The sequence below is a fragment of the Scyliorhinus canicula genome, chromosome 3 (assembly GCF_902713615.1).
Source record: "Scyliorhinus canicula chromosome 3, sScyCan1.1, whole genome shotgun sequence".
NCBI classification, from domain to species: Eukaryota; Metazoa; Chordata; class Chondrichthyes; order Carcharhiniformes; family Scyliorhinidae; genus Scyliorhinus; species Scyliorhinus canicula.
Genome location: NC_052148.1, coordinates 186296773 through 186315791, shown reverse-complemented (window position 1 = coordinate 186315791; position 19019 = coordinate 186296773). Strand labels below are relative to the sequence as shown.

Sequence of the window (19019 nt, the reverse complement as noted above, 5' to 3'; positions counted from 1 at the left end):
ATTTGCAGAAGTAGTACTGCAATTAGCTGATATGTATTGGCAATACTAAAAATATAGAGTTTATTTTAAACATGGTTTATTGATTTTGGAATTGAAAAAAGTAGCAGCTTAGTGCTGGGGGCTTAGATGGGGCAGTGTTTGGAAGGAGCATCCAGGAGGGCTTCTTAAAACAATATGTAGACAGTCCAACTAGGGAGGGGGCTGTACTGGACCTGGTATTGGGGATGAGCACGGCCAGGTGGTAGAAGTTTCAGTAGGGGAGCATTTCGGGAACAGTGACCACAATTCAGTAAGTTTTAAAGTGCTGGTGGACAAGGATAAGAGTGTCCTCGGGCGAATGTGCTAAATTGGGGGAAGGCTAATTATAACAATATTAGGCGGGAACTGAAGAAACTGGATTGGGGCGGATGTCTGAGGGTAAATCAACATCTGACATGTGGGAGGATTTCAAGTGTTAGTTGAAAGGAATTCAGGACCGGCATATTCCTGTGAGGAAGAAGGATAAATATGGCAAATTTCAGGAACCTTGGATAACGAGAGATACTGTAGGCATCGTCAAAAAGAAAAAAGGAGGCATTTGTCAGGGCGAGAAGGCTGGGAACAGACGAAGCCTGTGTGGAATCAGGAAATTAGGAAGTAACTAAAGCAAGGAGTCAGGATGGCTAGAAGGGGTCATAAAAAGTCATTGGCAAATAGGGTTAAGGAAAATCCCAAGGCTTTTTACACGTACATAAAAAGCAAGAGGGTAGTCAGGGAAAGGGTTGGCCCACTGAAATATCGGCAAGGGAATCTATGTGTGGAGCCACAGGAAGTGGGTGAGGTGCTAAATGAATACTTTGCATCAGTATTCACCAAAGAGAAGGAATGGGTGGATGTTGATTCTGCAGAAGGGTGTGTAGATAGCCTGGGTCACATAGAGATCCAAAAAGACAAGGTGTTGGGCGTCTTGAAAAATATTAAGGTACATAAGTCCCCAGGGCCTGATGGGATCTACCCCAGAATATTGAAGGAGGCTAGAGAGGAAATTACTGAGGCCTTGACAAAAATCTTTGAATCCTCACTGTCTTCAGGTGATGTCCCGGAGGACTGGAGAATAGCCAATATTGTTACTTTGTTTAAGAAGTAGCAAGGATAATCCAGGGAACTACATGCCGGTGAGCGTTACGGGGGAAATTACTGGAGAGAATTCTTCGAGACAGGATCTACTCCCATTTGGAAGCAAATAGACATATCAGTGAGAGGCAGCATGGTTTTGTGAAGGGGAGGTCATGTCTCACTAACTTGATATCTTTGTGACCTCTTCGAAAAACTGATTTATGCAGGTAGGGCAATGGATGTTGTCTATCTGGACTTCAGTAAGGCCTTTGACAGGGTCCCTCATGGTAGACTGGTACAAAAAGAGAAGTCACACGGGATCAGGGGTGAGCTGGCAAGGTGGATACAGAACTGGCTAGGTCATAGAAGGCAGAGAGTAGCAATGGAAGGGTGATTTTCTAATTGGAGGGCTATGGCTAGTGGTGTTCCGCAGGGATCAGTGCTGGGACCTTTGCTGTTCGTAGTATATAAATGATTTGGAGGAAAAAGAAACTGGTCTGATTAGTAAGTTTGCAGACGACACAAAGGTTGGTGGAATTGGGGATAGCGATGAGGACTGTCAGAGGATACAGCAGGATTTAGATTGTTTGGAGACTTGGGCGGAGAGATGGCAGATGGAGTTCAATCTGGACAAATGTGAGGTAATGCATTTGGGAAGGTCAAATGCAGGTAGTGAATATACAGTGAATGGTAGAACCCAAAGAGTATTGAAAGTCAGAGAGATATAGATGTGCAGGTCCACAGGTCACAGAAAAGGGCAGCACAGGTGGAGAAGGTAGTCAAGAAGGCATACGGCATGCTTGGCCGGGGCATTGAGTATAAGAATTGGAAAGTCATGTTGCAGCTGTATAGTACCTTAGTTGGGCCACACTTGGGAGTATAGTGGACAACCAGGACAGGTGTTAGATTTGGAGGTAGGTGAGCACTTTGGTGCTGGTGACCACAATTCGATTATGTTTACTTTAGCGATGGAAAGGGATAGCTAGACACCGCAGGGCAAGAGTTATAGCTGGGGTAAAGGCAATTATGATGCGATGAGGCAAGACTTAGGATGCATCGGCTGGAGAGGAAAACTGCAGGGGATGGACACAATGGAAAAGTGGAGCATGTTCAAGGAACAGCTACTGCATGTCCTTGATAAGTATGTACCTGTTTGGCAGGGAGGAAGTGGTCGAGCGAGGGAACCACAAGTTACTAAAGCAGTTGAAACACTTCTCAGGAGGAAGAACAAAGAACAAAAAAAATTACAGCACAGGAACAGGCCCTTCGGCCCTCCCAGCCTGCGCCGATCCAGATCCTTTATCTAAACCTGTCTCCTATTTTCCAAGGTCTACTTCCCTCTGTTCCCACGCGTTCATATACCTGTCGAGATGCTTGTAAAATTATGCTATCGTGCCCACCTCTACCACCTCCGCTGGTAAAGCGTTCCAGGCGCCCACCACCCTCTGCGTAAAAAACTTTCCACGCACATCTCCCTTATACTTTCCCCCTCTCACCTTGAAATCATGACCCCTTGTAACTGACACCCCCACTCTTGGGAAAGGCTTGTTGCTATCCACCCTGTCCATACCTCTCAACTTTGTAGACCTCAATCAGGTCCCCCCTCAACCTCCATCTTTCCAACTAAAACAATCCTAATCTACCCAACCTTTCTTCATAGCTAGCACCCTCCATACCAGGCAACATCCTGGTGAACCTCCTCTGCACCCTCTCCAAGGCATCCACATCCTTCTGGTAATGTGGCGACCAGAACTGCACTGCAGGCACCGTTTGCATATCATTAGCAGGCCCGACCCAGTACTCTCCAGGCCCTCCACGGTTCTCCACCTCTGATGGGTTGAGTTCCCGATGGCGTGGTTCACTTGTGCTTTTAAAAATCATGAAACCGGCATGGCGGCTGCTGAGGGAGAGGGAGGGGGTACGGAAAGTGTCCAACATGTTGTGCTGACAGTTGTGCCGCTGGCCAGGGGGGCTTCTGCCAGCGCTGGGGGAGGTAGTGGGGGATGGCCAAGAGGTGGGTTGCGGGGTCACGGTGGATGGACATGGAGCACCATTGCCGAAGGCAGTAAGGCAGCCTTGCAGTTGTACACACTGCTAAAAGCCCACTTTGAAGCTGGTGCCAAGGGTCATATAGGCATCCCACCAAGGCAACCCCTGGGTGCTCTCTTGCCCCATCAGCTGCTCCAGCACAACCAGTGCCAGCTTTTTGGCTGGGATAAGTGTGAGTAGGGAGTGTAATGTGTATGTGCGGCTGCAGCTTGTCAGCTTCCCAAGTGCCAATCACAGACCCAGAGTATGAAAGAAAAGAACAAAGAAAATTACAGCACAGGAACAGGCCCTTCGGCCCCCTCAGCCTGCGCCAATCCAGATCCTTTATCTAAACCTGTCTCCTATTTTCCAAGGTCTACTTCCCTCTGTTCCCGCTTCTTAAATGATGCTATCGTACCCGCCTCCACCACCTCCGCTGGTAAAGCGTTCCAGGCACCCACCACCCTCTGCGTAAAAAACTTTCCACGCACATCTCCCTTAAACTTTCCCCTCTCACCTTGAAATCGTTACCCCTTGTAACTGACACCCCCACTCTTGGGAAAAGCTTGTTGCTGTCCACCCTGTCCATACCTCTCATAATTTTGTAGACCTCAATCAGGTCCCCCCTCAACCTCCGTCTTTTCAACGAAAACAATCCTAATCTACTCAACTTTTCTTCACAGCTAGCACCCTCCATACAAGGCAACATCCTGGTGAACCTCCTCTACACCCTCTCCAAGGCATCCACATCCTTCTGGTAATGTGGCGACCAGAACTGCACGCAGTATTCCAAATGTGGCCGAACCAAAGTCAAATACAACTGTAACATGACCTGCCAACTCATGTACTCAATACCCCGTCCGATGAAGGCAAGCATGCTGTATGCCTTCTTGACCACTCTATCAACCTGCGTTGCCACCTTCAGGGCACAATGGACCTGAACTCCCAGATCTCTCTGCACATCAATTTTCCCCAAGACCCTTCCATTGACCATATAGTCCGCTCTTGAATTTGATCTTCCAAAATGCATCACCTCGCATTTGCCTGAATTGAACTCCATCTGCCATTTACTCCATACAGAAGGAGGCTTATGTAAAGATGAGACATGATGGTTCAGTTAGGGCGCTTGAGAGTTACAAGTTAGCTAGGAAGGCTCTAAAGAGAGAGCTAAAAAGAGCCAAACGAGCACATGAGAAGTCTTTGGCAGGTAGGATCAAGGATAACCCTAAATACAGAAATACAGGTATGTCAGGAATAAAAGAATGACTAAGGTCAGAGTAGGGCTAGTCAAGGACACTAGTGGAAAGTTGTGCGCGGAGTCAGAGGAGATAGGAGAGGTGCTAAATGAGTGTTTTTCATCTGCATTCACATGGGAAAAAGACTAAGTTGTCGAGAAGAATACTGAGATACAGGCTACTAGACTAGAAGGGCTTGAGGTTCATAAGGAGGAGATGTTAGCGATTCTGGAAAGTGTGAAAATAGATAACTCCCCTGGGCCGGATTGGATTTATCCTAGGATTCTCTGGGAAGCTAGGGAGGAGATTGCTGAGCCTTTGGCTTTGATCTTTAAGTCATTTTTGTCTACAGGAATAGTGCCAGAAGACTGGAAGATAGCAAATGTTGTCCCCTTGTTCAAGAAGGGGAGTAGAGGTAACCCCGGTAACTATCGACCAGCGAGCCTTACTTCTGTTGTGGGAAAAGTCTTGGAAAGGTTTATAAGAGATGGGATGTATAATCATCTGGAAAGGAATAATTTGATTAGAGATAGTCAACATGGTTTTGTGAAGGGTAGGTCGTGCCTCACAAACCTCATTGAGTTCTTCGAGAAGGTGACCAAACAGGTGGATGAGGGTAAAGCAGTTGATGTGGTGTATATGGATTTCAGTAAAGCGTCTGATAAGGTTCCCCATGGTAGGGTATTGCAGAAAATAATGGCATGGGATTCAGGGTGATTTAGCAGTTTGGATCAGAAATTGGCAAGCTGATAGAAGACAAAGTGTTGTGGTTGATGGGAAATGTTCTGACTGGTGTCCAGTTACTAGTGGTGTACCACAAGGATCTGTTTTGTGGCTGCTGCTGTTTGTCATTTTTATAAATGACCTGGAGGGCGCAGAAGGATGGGTGAGTGAATTTGCAGATGACACTAAAGTCGGTGGAGTTGTGGACAGTGCGGAAGGATGTTGCAGGTTACAGAGGGACATAGATAAGGTGCAGAGCTGGGCTAACACGTGGCAAATGGAGTTTAATGCAGAAAAGTGAGAGGTGATTCATTTTGGAAGGAATAACAGGAAGACAGAGTACTGGGCTAATGTTAAGATTCTTGGTAGTGTGGACGAGCAGAGAGATCTCGGTGTCCATGTCCATAGATCCCTAAAAGTTGCCACCCAGGTTGAGAGGGTTGTTAAGAAGGTGTGTTAGCTTTTATTGGTAGAGGAATTGAGTTTCGGAGCCATAAGGTCATGTTGCAGTTGTACAAAACTCTGGTGCGGCCTTATGAGGCTGGTTTAGCTCACAAGGCTAAATCGCTGGCTTATAAAGCAGACCAAGCAGGCCAGCAGCACGGTTCGATTCCCGTACCAGCCTCCCCGGACAGGCGCCGGAATGTGGCGACTAGGGGCTTTTCACAGTAACTTCATTGAAGCCTACTCGTGACAATAAGCGATTTTCATTTCATTTGGAGTATTGCGTGCAGTTCTGGTTGCCATATTATAGGAAGGATGTGGAAGCATTGGAAAGGGTACAGAAGAGATTTACAAGGATGTTGCCTGGTATGGAGGGAAGATCATATGAGAAAAGGCTGAAGGACTTGAGGCTGTTTTCGTTAGAGAGAAGGTGGTTAAGAGGTGACTTAATTGAGGCATACAAGATGATCAGAGGATTAGATAGGGTGGACAGCGAGAGCCTTTTTCCTCAGATGGTGATGTCCAGCACGAGGGGACATAGCTTTAAATTGAGGGGATATAGATACAGGACAGATGTCAGAGATAGGTTCTTTACTCAGAGAGTAATAAGGGCGTGGAATGCCCTGCCTGCAACAGTAGTGGACTCGCCAACACTAAAAGCATTCAAATGATCATTGGATAGGCATATGGACGATAAGGGAATAGTGTAGAGGGATTTTAGAGGGGTTTCACAGGATGGCGCAACATCGAGGGCCAAAGGGCCTGTACTGCGCTGTAATGTTCTATGTTCTATATAGTGTTCAATTCTGGTCGCCACACTACCAGAAGGATGTGGAGGATTTAGAGAGGGTGCAGAAGAGATTTACCAGGATGTTGCCTGGTATGGAGGGCATTAGCTATGAGGAGCAGTTGAATAAACTCGGTTTGTTCTCACTGGAACGACAGAGGTTGAGGGGCGACCCGGTAGAGGTCTCCAAAATTGTGAGGGGCAGAGAAAGAGTGGCTTGTCAGGGGCTTTTCCCCAGGGTAGAGGGGTCAATTACTAGGTGGCATAGGTTTAAGGTGCGAGGGGCAGGGTTTAGAGTAGATGTACAAGGCAAGTTTTTTTTAAAACAGAGGGTAGTGGGTGCCTGGAACTCGCTGCCTGAGGTGGTGGTGGAAGCAGAGACGATAGTGACATTTAAGGGGCACCTTGACAAATACACAAATAGGATGGGAATAGAGGGATACGGACCCAGGAAGTGTAGAAGATTGTAGTTTAGTCGGGCAGCATGGTCGGCACGGGCTTGGAGGGCTGAAGGGCCTGTTCCTGTGCTGTACTTTTCTTTGTTCTTGGCAAAAATTTTAAAAACAACAACCAATGTTGGTCACTGAATCTGGTTACTGTGAAAAAAATTCTCCATTTCAATTCCAGATCCATAGAATCCCTGGTGTAGGAGGCCATTCAGCCCATCAAACCTACCGACATTCCAAAAGAGTATCTGACATAGGCCCACTCCCTGCACCTTAGCCTGCCCCTATCCCTTCAATTAAGGGACGATTTATCATGGCCAATCCACTTAACCTGCACATCTTTGGGCTGTGCTATTATTGTGATGGGGCATCTAAATGCATGAGAACCCCTGTTGAAGGATTTTACAACAGAATAGAAAAATCAATCCTGTGTCAAATCTTGTCAAATTTCCTATTTTGAATGAGTTATTTCACCTTCAAAGCCAATTAATCAAAACATGATTGCAGCAAAATTTGGAATCGCAAATAAAGTATATTCCATCAAGCTCTGCTCACGTCCCTAACAACACATTGATGGGAAAAACCATGTCCACCTTGGAAATCTTATTATCCTGTAAAGAATTGGGGATAAAAGGCAATTAAGAACCAAATCACAATATGCTTTTCTGGATTTCAATCCCCAATGTGACACTAAAATAATACAGTAATTGTGAACACAACCTGTTCATTTTCAAATTAAGCATACCAAACTACAAATTTAGTCACAAAACAAACCTTTGAAGCTTCATTCATTTGTGGGCATAAATAAAACAATTTTTGACAAACTTTTATTTCCTATTGCTATCTTGCTCATAATTTTGTTAATCATCTGGAATCTTAAGTGGTATTCTGCTTTTACACACTGATATTCAAAATAATACTGAGCCCTGTAGCTGTAAAAGAAATGATATAACCTTACTTCTGGTAGAACACTTGCAGGTTTTGTCAAAATTCCTCCCACATACACAACATTGGGCAATGTTGGTCGAGGAAACTCCAGTGCTACATCCGTGCAAAGCATCCATAAGCTGGAGCCCTGTATTAAATCATACATGGAGCGTTCAGGCTCAATTTTATACTTCAGCATTATTCTCTCGTATTTTGGCAAGAACAGAAAATTCACACCAAAGCGTGACACTAAGTACACGGCAATATTTGTAATTCGTTGAAATAAATTCATATTGTCTGTAAGGAGAGAGTTAAACTCTGGTACATAAGCTAGCGGTGTTGGAGCACCAACTTCTGTTGGGTACCACAGACCAGTGGAAAAGACTGCGTACTTTACTCCCAGAAGGTGTGCTATCACAAAACCACACATTTCATTTGGGTCCACCAAAAGCAAGTCAAATTTTTCTTCCTTGAGCTGAGCAATGAAACCCCGGCTGCCAACCATGATGTCACAGTTCTTGGAGTAATGCTCCAGAATGTCAAAGAGCTCAAGCGCTGTTAATCTTCCTGAAAAAATGTTCCTCATCTTGGACTGCAAAAAGTCATCTGCCGTTGTGCTATTGAAGAAGCCAGGATATCGCAGAAGTCTAAAGTAATCCGACGAAGGGATCTCTCTACCTTCTGACACTGCAAACACCGTCTCATGCCCATGCTCACGCAAGGCCTCAGCTAGGGTCTTGAAAATGTAGAGATGGCTTTCAAACATAATCGGCGGCACAACCACAATTTTGGCAGCCTTTGATACATCCACGAAGCACCAGAGTAGCGTGAGAATTTGGAAATGCAACTTCATGGCTGAAAATAAAACAAAAGCAGTATCAGCACCAATTGCATGTACAAAGTATTTATCAACTATAAAAAATTCTAAAATGCTACAGACGAGGACATATTTAAGTTATACTCATAAAGTGCAGTCACGTATGCTGACAAACAGAGCAATCAATTTGTGCAGTGAGGTTCCACAACAAATATATTAGAAAACCATCTTCTAGTTCATTTTTGCCATGAGTTGAGAGAGGAATGACAGCCGGAATAACGGAAGATATTTGATCTTCACTTGGCGGATCTTTCACATTTAGAACAAAGAACAATTCAACACAGGAACAGGCCCATCGGCTCTCCAAGCCTGTACCGGTCATGTCAACCATGACCCACAAATAGACATGCCTGAAACCAAAGAGAAAATGCTGGAAAATCTCAATTGATCTGGCAGCATCTGTCAGGAGAGAAAAGAGCTAATGTTTCGAGTCCAGATGACCCTTTCTCAAAGCTAAAAGACATAGAAAGTGGGAAATATTTATACTGTGGGGTGAGAGAATGAAAGATGAGTCACAGCCACATAAACCAAGGGAACAGAGTGCTAATAGCCACAGAAACCAAGGGAACAGAGTGCAAATGGTAGTCCCTAGAGAGAACAAAATGTGTGAAAGGTCAAACAGCAGAGAAACTATCAGAAAGTAAACTCTATAATCGGAGACACCAAACGCAGACTGGGTGATCGATTTGCTGAGCACCTTCGGTCTGTGTGCATTCAGCAACCTGACCTTCCCGTTGGTTGCCATTTTAATACAAGACTCTGCCCCCATGCCTGTCCGACTGGAAGTAGTTGATGCTGAATTGATGTTGAATATATTTAAGAGGCCTTTAGAGACAGCAATTGACGAGAATGGGATCAAAGGCTATGGGGAGAAAGCAGGATTAGGCTCTTGAGTTGATCAGCCATGATTTTGATGAATGGCGGAGCAGGTTCAAAGGGCCAAAAGGCCCCTCATCTTCTGTGTATGTATCTATGTCACTTTACCCTCTGATGTTAGTTTCTCTGCTGTTTGACCTTTCACACATTTTGTTCTTTCTGGGGACTGTCATTCGTACTCTTTCCCCTTGGTTTCTGTGGCTGTTAGCACTCTGTTCTCTTCTCACCCCACAGTTATGAATATTTCCCACTTATGGACTCAAAACATTAGGTCTTTTCTCTCCCGATAGATGCTGCCAGACCTGCTGAGAATTTCCAGCATTTTCTCTTTGGTTTCAGATTCCAGCATCTGCAGTAATTTACTTTTATAGACATGCTTGAAGGTTTTCGGCCTTTTGTGTTAAGGGCATTCTTTAAGTGACAAAACTCCCTGATAACCCCTATCTAAATCTATGAAGGTCAATGCCATCTTTTAACAAGGAAACAACTATCACTGAAGATAGGGGGAAAAAATCAAGGTAGCAGACCAACAAGGTACAACAAACAGACCAACTGAAAATGTATTGTGGATCATGGAAATTATTACTTGGAGCTCAGTTTGATGAACCTATTTTTTTGGTCCATAGCTCACTGACCCACAAGTCACAACATTACCTTAAACTGCTCAGTAAACTTGGTATTTTGCCTGCAGAGGCAAAAGGTTGCTCACCACTAAAGGACCACTGCTGGTTTACAGCTGATTGGAATGCAAAAGTCACAATATAAAGTGAAAGTGAATGGGAATTATGGTGGTTTTTCAACAGACAACTGAACATGGTGGTTTTTCAACAGACAACTGAACATAGAAAAATACAGCACAGAACAGGCCCTTCGGACCACGGTGTTGTGCCAAACTTTTAGAACATAGAACATAGAACAGTACAGCACAGAACAGGCCCTTCGGCCCTCAATGTTGTGCCGAGCCATGATCACCCTACTCAAACCCACATATCCACCCTATACCCGTAGCCCAACAACCCCCCCCTTAACCTTACTTTTATTAGGACACTACGGGCAATTTAGCATGGCCAATCCACCTAACCCGCACATCTTTGGACTGTGGGAGGAAACCGGAGCACCCGGAGGAAACCCACGCACACAGGGGGAGGACGTGCAGACTCCACACAGACAGTGACCCAGCCGGGAATCGAACCTGGGACCCTGGAGCTTGTCCTAGATTAAGAACAAATTAATCTATACCCCATCATTCTACCGTAACCATGTACCTATCCAATAGCCGCTTGAAGGTCCCTAATGTTTCCGACTCAACTACTTCCACAGGCAGTGCATTCCATGCCGCCACTACACTCTGGGTAAAGAACCTAACTCTGACATTCCCCCTATATCTTCCACCATTCACCTTAAATTTATGTCCCCTTGTAATGGTTGTTCCACCCGGGGAAAAAGTCTCTGACAGTCTAACTATTCCCCTGATCATCTTATAAACCTCTATCAAGTCGCCCCTCGTCCTTCTCCGTTCTAATTTACATAGATTTACATCAAATTTACAGTGCAGGAGGCGGCCATTCGGCCCATCGAGTCTGCACCGGCTCCTGGAAAGAGCACCCTACCCAAGGTCAACACCTCCACCCTATCCCCACAACCCAGTAACCCCACCCAACACTAAGGGCAATTTAGCCTGGACAATCCACCTAACCTGCACATCTTTGGACTGTGGGAGGAAACCGGAGCACCCGGAGGAAACCCACGCACACACAGGGATGATGTGCAGCTCCGCACAGACAGTGACCCAAGCCGGAATCGAACCTGGGACCCTGGAGCTGTGAAGCGATTGTGCTATCCACAATGCTACCGTGCTGCCTAATGAGAAAAGGCCGAGCACCCTCAACCTTTCCTCATAAGACCGACTCTCCATTCCAGGCAACATCCTGGAGAATCTCCTTTGCACCTTTTCCAAAGCTTCCACATCCTTCCTAAAATGAGGCGACCAGAACTGCACACAGTACTCCAAATGTGGCCTTACCATGGCTCTCAAATTCAATCCCTCTGCTAATGAACGCGAGCACACCATAGACCTTCTTCACAGCTCTATCCACTTGAGTGGAAACTTTCAAAGATCTATGAACATAGACCCAATGATCTCTCTGCTCCTCCACATTGCCAAGAACCCTACCGTTAACCCTGTATTCCGCATTCATATTTGTCCTTCAAAATGGACAACCTCACACTTGTCAGGGTTAAACTCCATCTGCCACTTCTCAGCCCAGCTCTGCATCCTATCTATGTCTCTTTGCAGCCGACAATAGCCGCCCTCACTATCCACAACTCCACCAATCTTCGTATCGTCTTCAAATTTGCTGACCCATCCTTCGACTCCCTCATCCAAGTCATTAATGAAAATCACAAACAGCAGAGGACCCAGAACTGATCCCTGCGGTACACCACTGGTAACTGGGCTCCAGGCTGAATATTTGCCATCCACCACCACTCTCTGACTTCTATCGGTTAGCCAGTTCGTTATCCAACTGGCCAAATTTCCCACTATCCCATGCCTCCTTACTTTCTGCATAAGCCTACCATGGGGAACCTTATCAAATGCCTTACTAAAATCCATGTACACTGCATCCACTGCTTTACCTTCATCCACGTGCTTGGTCACCTCCTCAAAGAATTCAATAAGACTTGCGAGGCAAGACCTACCACTCACAAATCCGTGCTGACTATCCCTAATCAAGCAGTGACTTTCCAGATGCTCAGAAATCCTATCCCTCAGTACCCTTTCCATTACTTTGCTTACCACCGAAGTAATACTAACTGGCCTGTAATTCCCAGGGTTATCCCTATTCCCTTTTTTGAACAGGGACACGACATTCGCCACTCTCCAATCCCCTGGTACCACCCCTGTTGCCTAGAAGTTTCGACAAACGGAAAAAGTCAGACTTCATCATTATTTATAGATTACAAAGAAAGATCATAAGACTACAAGCATACCAATATAAAATATATCAGAAAAGGTAGTAAATCTAATGTGGAGAATGTAGTCAAGAGGAAGAAGGAAGCTTACGTAAGGTTGAGGAAGCAGGGATCTGGCAAGGCTTTAGAGGGTTACAAGGTAGCCAGGGAGGAACTCAAAAATGGATTTAGGAGATCTAGAAGGGGGCATGAAAAAGCCCTGGCGGGAAGGATTAGGGAAAACCCCAAGGCGTTCTACACTTATGTGAGAAATAAGAGGATGATCAGAGAGTAGGCCCGATCAGGAATAGTGGAGAGAACTTGTGCCTAGAGTCTGAGGAGACAGGGGAGGCCGTAAATGAAAATTTTACTTCAGTATTCACTAGAGAGGGGGACCTTGTTGCTCAAGAAATTTTGTTGGAAATTTTGAAAAGCATCAGGATAAATAAGTGGATATACCCAAGGTTTCTACGGGAAGTGAGGGAGGAGATTGCTGTGCTGTTGGCGATGATCTTTGCGTCCTCACTCTCCACTGGAGTAGTACCGAATGATTGGAGGGAGGCGAATGTTGTTCCCCTGTTCAAGGGAATAGGGAAATCCCTGGGAATGACAGACCCATCAGTCTTATGCCTGTGGTGAGTAAAATATTGCAAAGGATTGAGAGAGATAGGATTTATGATTATTTAGAAAAACAGTTTGATTAAAGATAGTCAGCATGCCTTTCTGAGGGGCAGGTCATGCCTCACAAGCCTCATTTAATTCTTTGAGGATGTGACGAGACACATTGATGAAGGTCAGGCAGTGGATGTGGTATATATGGATTTCAGTAAGACATTTGATAAGGTTCCCCATGGTAGGCTCATTCAGAAAGTTAGGGGGCATGGGGCACAGGGAAATTTGGTTGTTTGGATACAGAATTGGCTGGCCAAAAAAAGACAGCAAGTGGTAGTGGATGGAAAGTATTCCGCCTAGAGGTTGGTGACCAGTGGTGTCCTGCAGGGATCTGTTCTGGGACCTCTGCTGTTTGTGATTTTTATAAATGACTTGGATGAGGAAGTGAAAGGGTGGGTTAGTAAGTTTGCCAATGACCCAAAGGTTGGTGGAGTTGTAGATAGTGTCAAGACTGTTGCAGGACATTGACAGGATGCAGAGCTGAGAAGTGGCAGATGGAGTTCAACCTCGATAAATGTGAAGTGATCAATTTTGGAAGGTCGAATTTGAATGCTGAATACAGGGTTAAAGCTGGATTCTTGGAAATGTGGAGGAACGGAGGGATCTTGGGGTCCACGTACATAGATCCCTCAAAGTTGCCACCAAGGTTGATAGGGTTGTTAAAGCGGCGTATGGCTTTCATTAACAGGAAGATTGAGTAAGAGCAGTGAGGTTTTGCTGCAGCTTTATAAAACTCTGGTTCGATCACACTTGGAATATTTTCCAAGTTCTGGTCGCCTCATTATAGGATGGATGTGGATGCTTTGGGGAGGGTGCAGAGGAGATTTACCAGGATGCTGCCTGGAAAGGAGGGCATGTCTTATGAAGAAAGGTTGAGTGAGCTAGGGCTTTTATCACTGGAGTGAAAAAGGAAGAGAGGTGACTTCATAGAGCCGTACAAGGTGATGAGAGGCATGGATAGAGTTGATAGCCAGAGACTTTTCCCCAGGGCGGAAATGGCTGTCACGAGCGGACATAATTTTAAAGTGATTGGAGGAAGAGAGTGGTGGGTGCATGGAATGCACTGCCAGCAGAGGTGGTGGAATCAGAGTCATTAGGAACATTGAAGCGACTCTTGGACAGGCACATGGGCAGAAAATAAATTAAAGGAGTGTAGATTAGGTTGATCTTAGATAAGGATAAATGGTCGGCTGAAGGGCCTTGTACTGTGCTGTACTGTTCTATGTTCTATCTATGAAGGGGAAAGACTGAGTGAAAGGAATGGGAGCAGAGGAAAGAATACACAGAGCCAATCTGCACAAAGCGAGCGTTGTGCAAATGGGTGGTAGATGATGAAACCACGCTCTGCATTACTGCATTTGAAATGTTTTCATTTCCTCAGCCAAAGATTCCCCTCCAATGTTCTCAAATTTATTCATCCCATTCCCCACACTACCTCCCAGAACAATTATAGGGTTTTCTTTGTTCTCATCTTCCAACCTACACATTGAACTGATCGTGGATGCATGGACTACCCAATGTCATCCGCAGTTCAATGGCACAAAATACATCTTCCCCCTCACTTTCCAATTAAGTGTAGAGATCATTTGGCATGTTGCACCCGACGCATCTGTGGGTGACCTATAAGGGTCGGGAGCTATACTGCACCTGAGGAAGCGATGGAATTTGTCAGGGACAATGAACTGGCAGGAGATGGAGGACACTTTCGGTTCCTTTGGGTTAATCTGGGTTATTTTTGTCCTGTGTTTGGGACCATCGCTCTGTGTTTGTTCTTGAAGGGGAATGGTGGGTTGTTGTTTTCATTGTGTTTGGTGGGCGTTGTTAAGTTTGCAGCAGGATAATGTTTTGGGGGGGGGGGGGGGGGAAGAGAGAGAATTCAATGAGGGTAGGGTGCAAGGCACCAGGGGAGGGGCTACCAGTCTAGGTGGGCGGGCTAGTTCATGGAAGCGCTGTGGGGGGGGGGGGGGGGGGTGAGCGATTGGCAAGTGTGTTGATGGGGGTTGAGAATGTTGCTTGATTGCTTGATGGTGGGCAGGGCGGGATGGGGGGGGGGACTGCTGAATAGCGAGGGGTTTCTAAAATATGGTACAAGGAGGGTCGATGACGGTGGGCGCCCAAGGGCGGTGCGGAACGTGGGCTGAAGGGGCTATGGTTGATTGGCGAGGGGGGGGGCACCTCGCTGATCACAGAAGGTGCGAGGGTTGAATAGGCCGGTCAAGAGGGCCCATGTGTTCGCACATTTAAGAAGTTGAAAGGCTCTGTAGCTCTGTTACAGGAGACACATCTGAAGGTGGTGGATCAGACTAGGTTGAGGAAAGGGTGGATAGGGCAGGTATTCCATTCGGGATTAAATTCTAAAACGAGGGGGGTGGCAATTTTGATTAATAAACAGGTGGCGTTCAAAGTGGGGAGTATCGTGGCTGACTCTGAGGGAGATACTTAATGGTGAGTGGGAAATTGGAGGGGATGCCAGTGGTGCCAGTGAATATTTATTCTCCAAACTGCAACAATGTGGAGTTTATGAGGCGAATGTTGGGGAAGATCTCCAATCTGGACTCACATCGGTGTTAGACACGAGGTTGGACCGGTTGAGTTTGAGGTTGGGGAGCGTGTCGGCGGTAGCAAAGTAGCCGAGGGTGTTTATGAAGCACATTGGGGAGGAGGAGGAGGAGGGAGGGAGGGGGGGGGGTAGATCCATGGAGATTTGGGAGGCCGAGGGCAAAGGAATTTGCGTTCTTCTCACATGTGCACAGGGCGTACTCCCGAATTGAATTTGTTGTCTTAGAAAGGATGCTGTTGGCGAGGGAGGTCGAAATGGAGTATTCAGCGAAAGTGATGTCGAATCATGCTCTGCATTGGGTGGACTTGCGGGTGAATAAGGGTGGGGGCCAGGAACCGCAAGGAAGGCTAGATGTAGGGCTTTTGTCGGTTGAGGTGGTGCGTGAGCGGGTGAGGGAGGCCATTTGGGGGTATGTGGAGCGAAACGACACAGGGGAGATCTCGACGACCACATTGGGGGAAGCACTGAAGGCAGTGGTGAGAGGGGAGTTTATTTTGATATGGGCACACAGGGACAGAGCAGGTGGAGATGGAAGGGCTAGTGGAGGTGGTTCTGCAGGTGGACAGAAGGTACTCGGATGCAGGAGGGGTTGTTGACGGAGCGGCAGAACCTGCAGATAGAGTTCAGGTTGTTATCCACGGGGAAGGCGGTTGGGCAGCTGAGGAGGGCAAGAGGGGCGATTTATGAATTTGGTGAGAAGGCGAGCAGGATTCTGGCACACAAGTTGAGGAATCAGAATCAGGAGGCAGCAAAGGAAATCAGGTAAGTGAAGGACAGGGGGTTTGGGAAACGCAGTTTTGGACCCGGTGGGGGTGAAGGGGTGCTTAGGGATTTTTTCTGTGTTAATTTAGAGTACCCAATTCATTTTTCTCAATTGAGGGGCAATTTAGCGTGGCCTTGTCACCTACCCTGCACATCTTTGGGTCGTGGGGGTGAATCCCGTGCAAGCACGGGGAGAATGCAAACTCCACACGGGCGGGGACCCAGAGCCGGGATGGTACCTGGGACCTCGGCGCCATGAGGCAGCAGGGTTAACCCAGTGAGCCACCGTGCTGCCCCCTTTTAGGGATTTTTACAGCAGGCTGAATGAGTCGGAACCCCAGGACGGAGTGGAGGGGATGAGGCGGTTTTTGGAGGGGTTGGAGTTCCTGAGGGTGGATGAGGATCTGGTAGAGGAGCTGGGTGCCCCTACTGGGCTGGTGGAAGTGGTGGAGGGACTGGAGACAATGCAGTCGGGTAAGGCCCTGAGCCAGGACAGATATACAGTGGTGGTGATGCCTTGTTCCTGAGGGCGTTTAATGAAGCGAGGGAGCAGGGGGTGCTCCCCTCCGACGCTGTCACAAGCCTCGATCTCTTTGATTTTGAAGAAGGATAAGGATCCGGAGCAGTGCGAGTCACAAAGGCTGATCTCACTGTTAAATGTGGATACCAAGTTATTGACCAAGATCTTGGCCTCATGAATTGAAGACTGTGTGCCGGGGTGATGGAGAGGACCAGACGGAATTTGTGAAGGGGAGGCTCTGGCAGCTAATATCAGGAGGTTGCTAAACATGATAATGGTGCCCCCCCCACACCCCCCCCCCCCTCCCAAGGGATGAGGGGTGGAGGTGGTGGTTGTCGTGTTAAGCACACCAAGATAACATGGGCTGCAACTGGATGCAGCTTTACCGGAGAGATACTCCAGACCTTGAAGTTAGTTCAATTTGATTTATTAAACCTGTCACACAGTTAGCACAGTTCTATGTGAGTTCGACTCTTTGCCAACCTAAATGTGATTACTCTTTCTGACTGAACCAGACTAGCTCTTAGCCACGTGCTGGAGGAGTTATACGATATGTACACCCTGACTCACACTGTAGATGTCACCAGTGGAAAGAGGGGGAGTGTTAGTTCCTCGTGCCTTTTATATTGGGAAACCACCCCCAAGTGTTCTGCCTGCTGATTGGTTATGTCCTGCTCTCTGTGTTCATTAGCTGCCTGTCTGTATCTCATTATGCGTATGTCTGCATAACATGACAGTGGTCGCCATGGATGTGGAGAAGTGTGGAGCGAGATTATTTGTGGAGGTCCTGGGGTGGTTTAGGTTTGGGCAGGGTTTCATGGATTGAGTCCGGCTGCAGGCAATGGTGGCAAGTGTGGACGAGACGGGTGAGCTCAGACTATTTCAGGCTGCACTTGGGGATGAGGCAAGGCTGTCTATGCTCCCTACACTTTACCCTGGCTGGAAAGCCATTGGCAATGGCATTGAGAGCATCGAGGGACTGGCAGGGTATAGGACGGAGGAGGGGTGGAGCACGGGGTCTCGCTTTCTGCGGACGGTGTGTTGCTGCACATTTTGAACCCGTTGGGTGGTATTGGAATGAGTATGGGGATCTTAGAGGAATTTGGCTATTTTGGGGGGTATAAACTGAACATGGGGAATAGTGAGGTCTTTCCAATCCAGGCAAGGGGGCAGGAGGAGAGACTGGGGGAGATACCGTTCAAGGTGGGGTGGTGGAAGGGAGGGGGGGGGGGGTGCTGGGAGCAGCTGCAGAAGATAAATCTGGCATGGTTGGTGTGGCAGATATAGGGGGACTTTAGAAGGTAGGATGCGCTCCCATTGTCATTGACGGGGAGGGTTCAGACGGTGAAGATGACAGTTCTCCCCAGGTTCTTGTTCATATTTCAGAGCCTCTCAATCTTCATTCACACAACGTTTTTCAGGACAGTGAAGGCGGTGATCTCAGGGTTTGTGGGGGCAGGTAAAACAATGTGGGTACATAGATACAGAGAAGATAGGAGCAGGAGGGGGCCTTTTGGCCCTTCGAGCCTGCTCCATCATTCATCATGATCATGGCTGGTCATCCAACTCAATAGCCTAATCCTAATCCCATAGCCTTTGATCCCATTCTCCCCAAGTGCTCTATCCAGCCGCCCCTTGAATATATTCAAAGTTTTAGCATCAACTACTTCCTGTGGTAATGAATTCCACAGGCTCACCACTCTTCGTGTGAAGAAATGTCTCCTTATCTCTGTCTGAAATGGTTTACCCTGAATCATCAGGCTGTGACCCCTGGTTCTGGACACACGTATCATTGGTAACATCATCCCCACATCTACCCTGTCTAGTTCCATTAAAATTTTATAAGTCGCTATGAGATCCCCCCTCATTCTTCTGAACTCCAGCGAGAACAATCCCAAACTAGTCAATCTCTCCACATATGACAGTCCCACCATCCCTGGAATCAGTCTGGTAAAGTTTTGCTGCACTCCCTCGAGAGCAAGAACATCCTTCCTCAGAAAAGGAGACCAAAACTGCACACAATACTCCAGATGTGGCCTCACCAAGGCCCTGTATATTGCAGCAACACACCCCTGCTTCTATACTCGACACCTCTCGCAATGAAGGCAAGCATAC

General features: G+C 47.0%; 1 protein-coding gene across 3 annotated transcripts in view; it reads right to left on the bottom strand.

Moving 5' to 3' along the window:
- The window catches only part of ugt8 (UDP glycosyltransferase 8), a 335492-nt gene that overhangs the window by 225523 nt on the left and 90950 nt on the right, over positions 1-19019 (bottom strand). For all 3 annotated transcript variants that reach the window (XM_038791886.1, XM_038791889.1, XM_038791888.1), the window contains one exon: positions 7717-8540. In XM_038791886.1, the coding sequence (XP_038647814.1) occupies positions 7717-8540 (824 nt within the window). The remainder of the gene's footprint in view (positions 1-7716; positions 8541-19019) is intronic.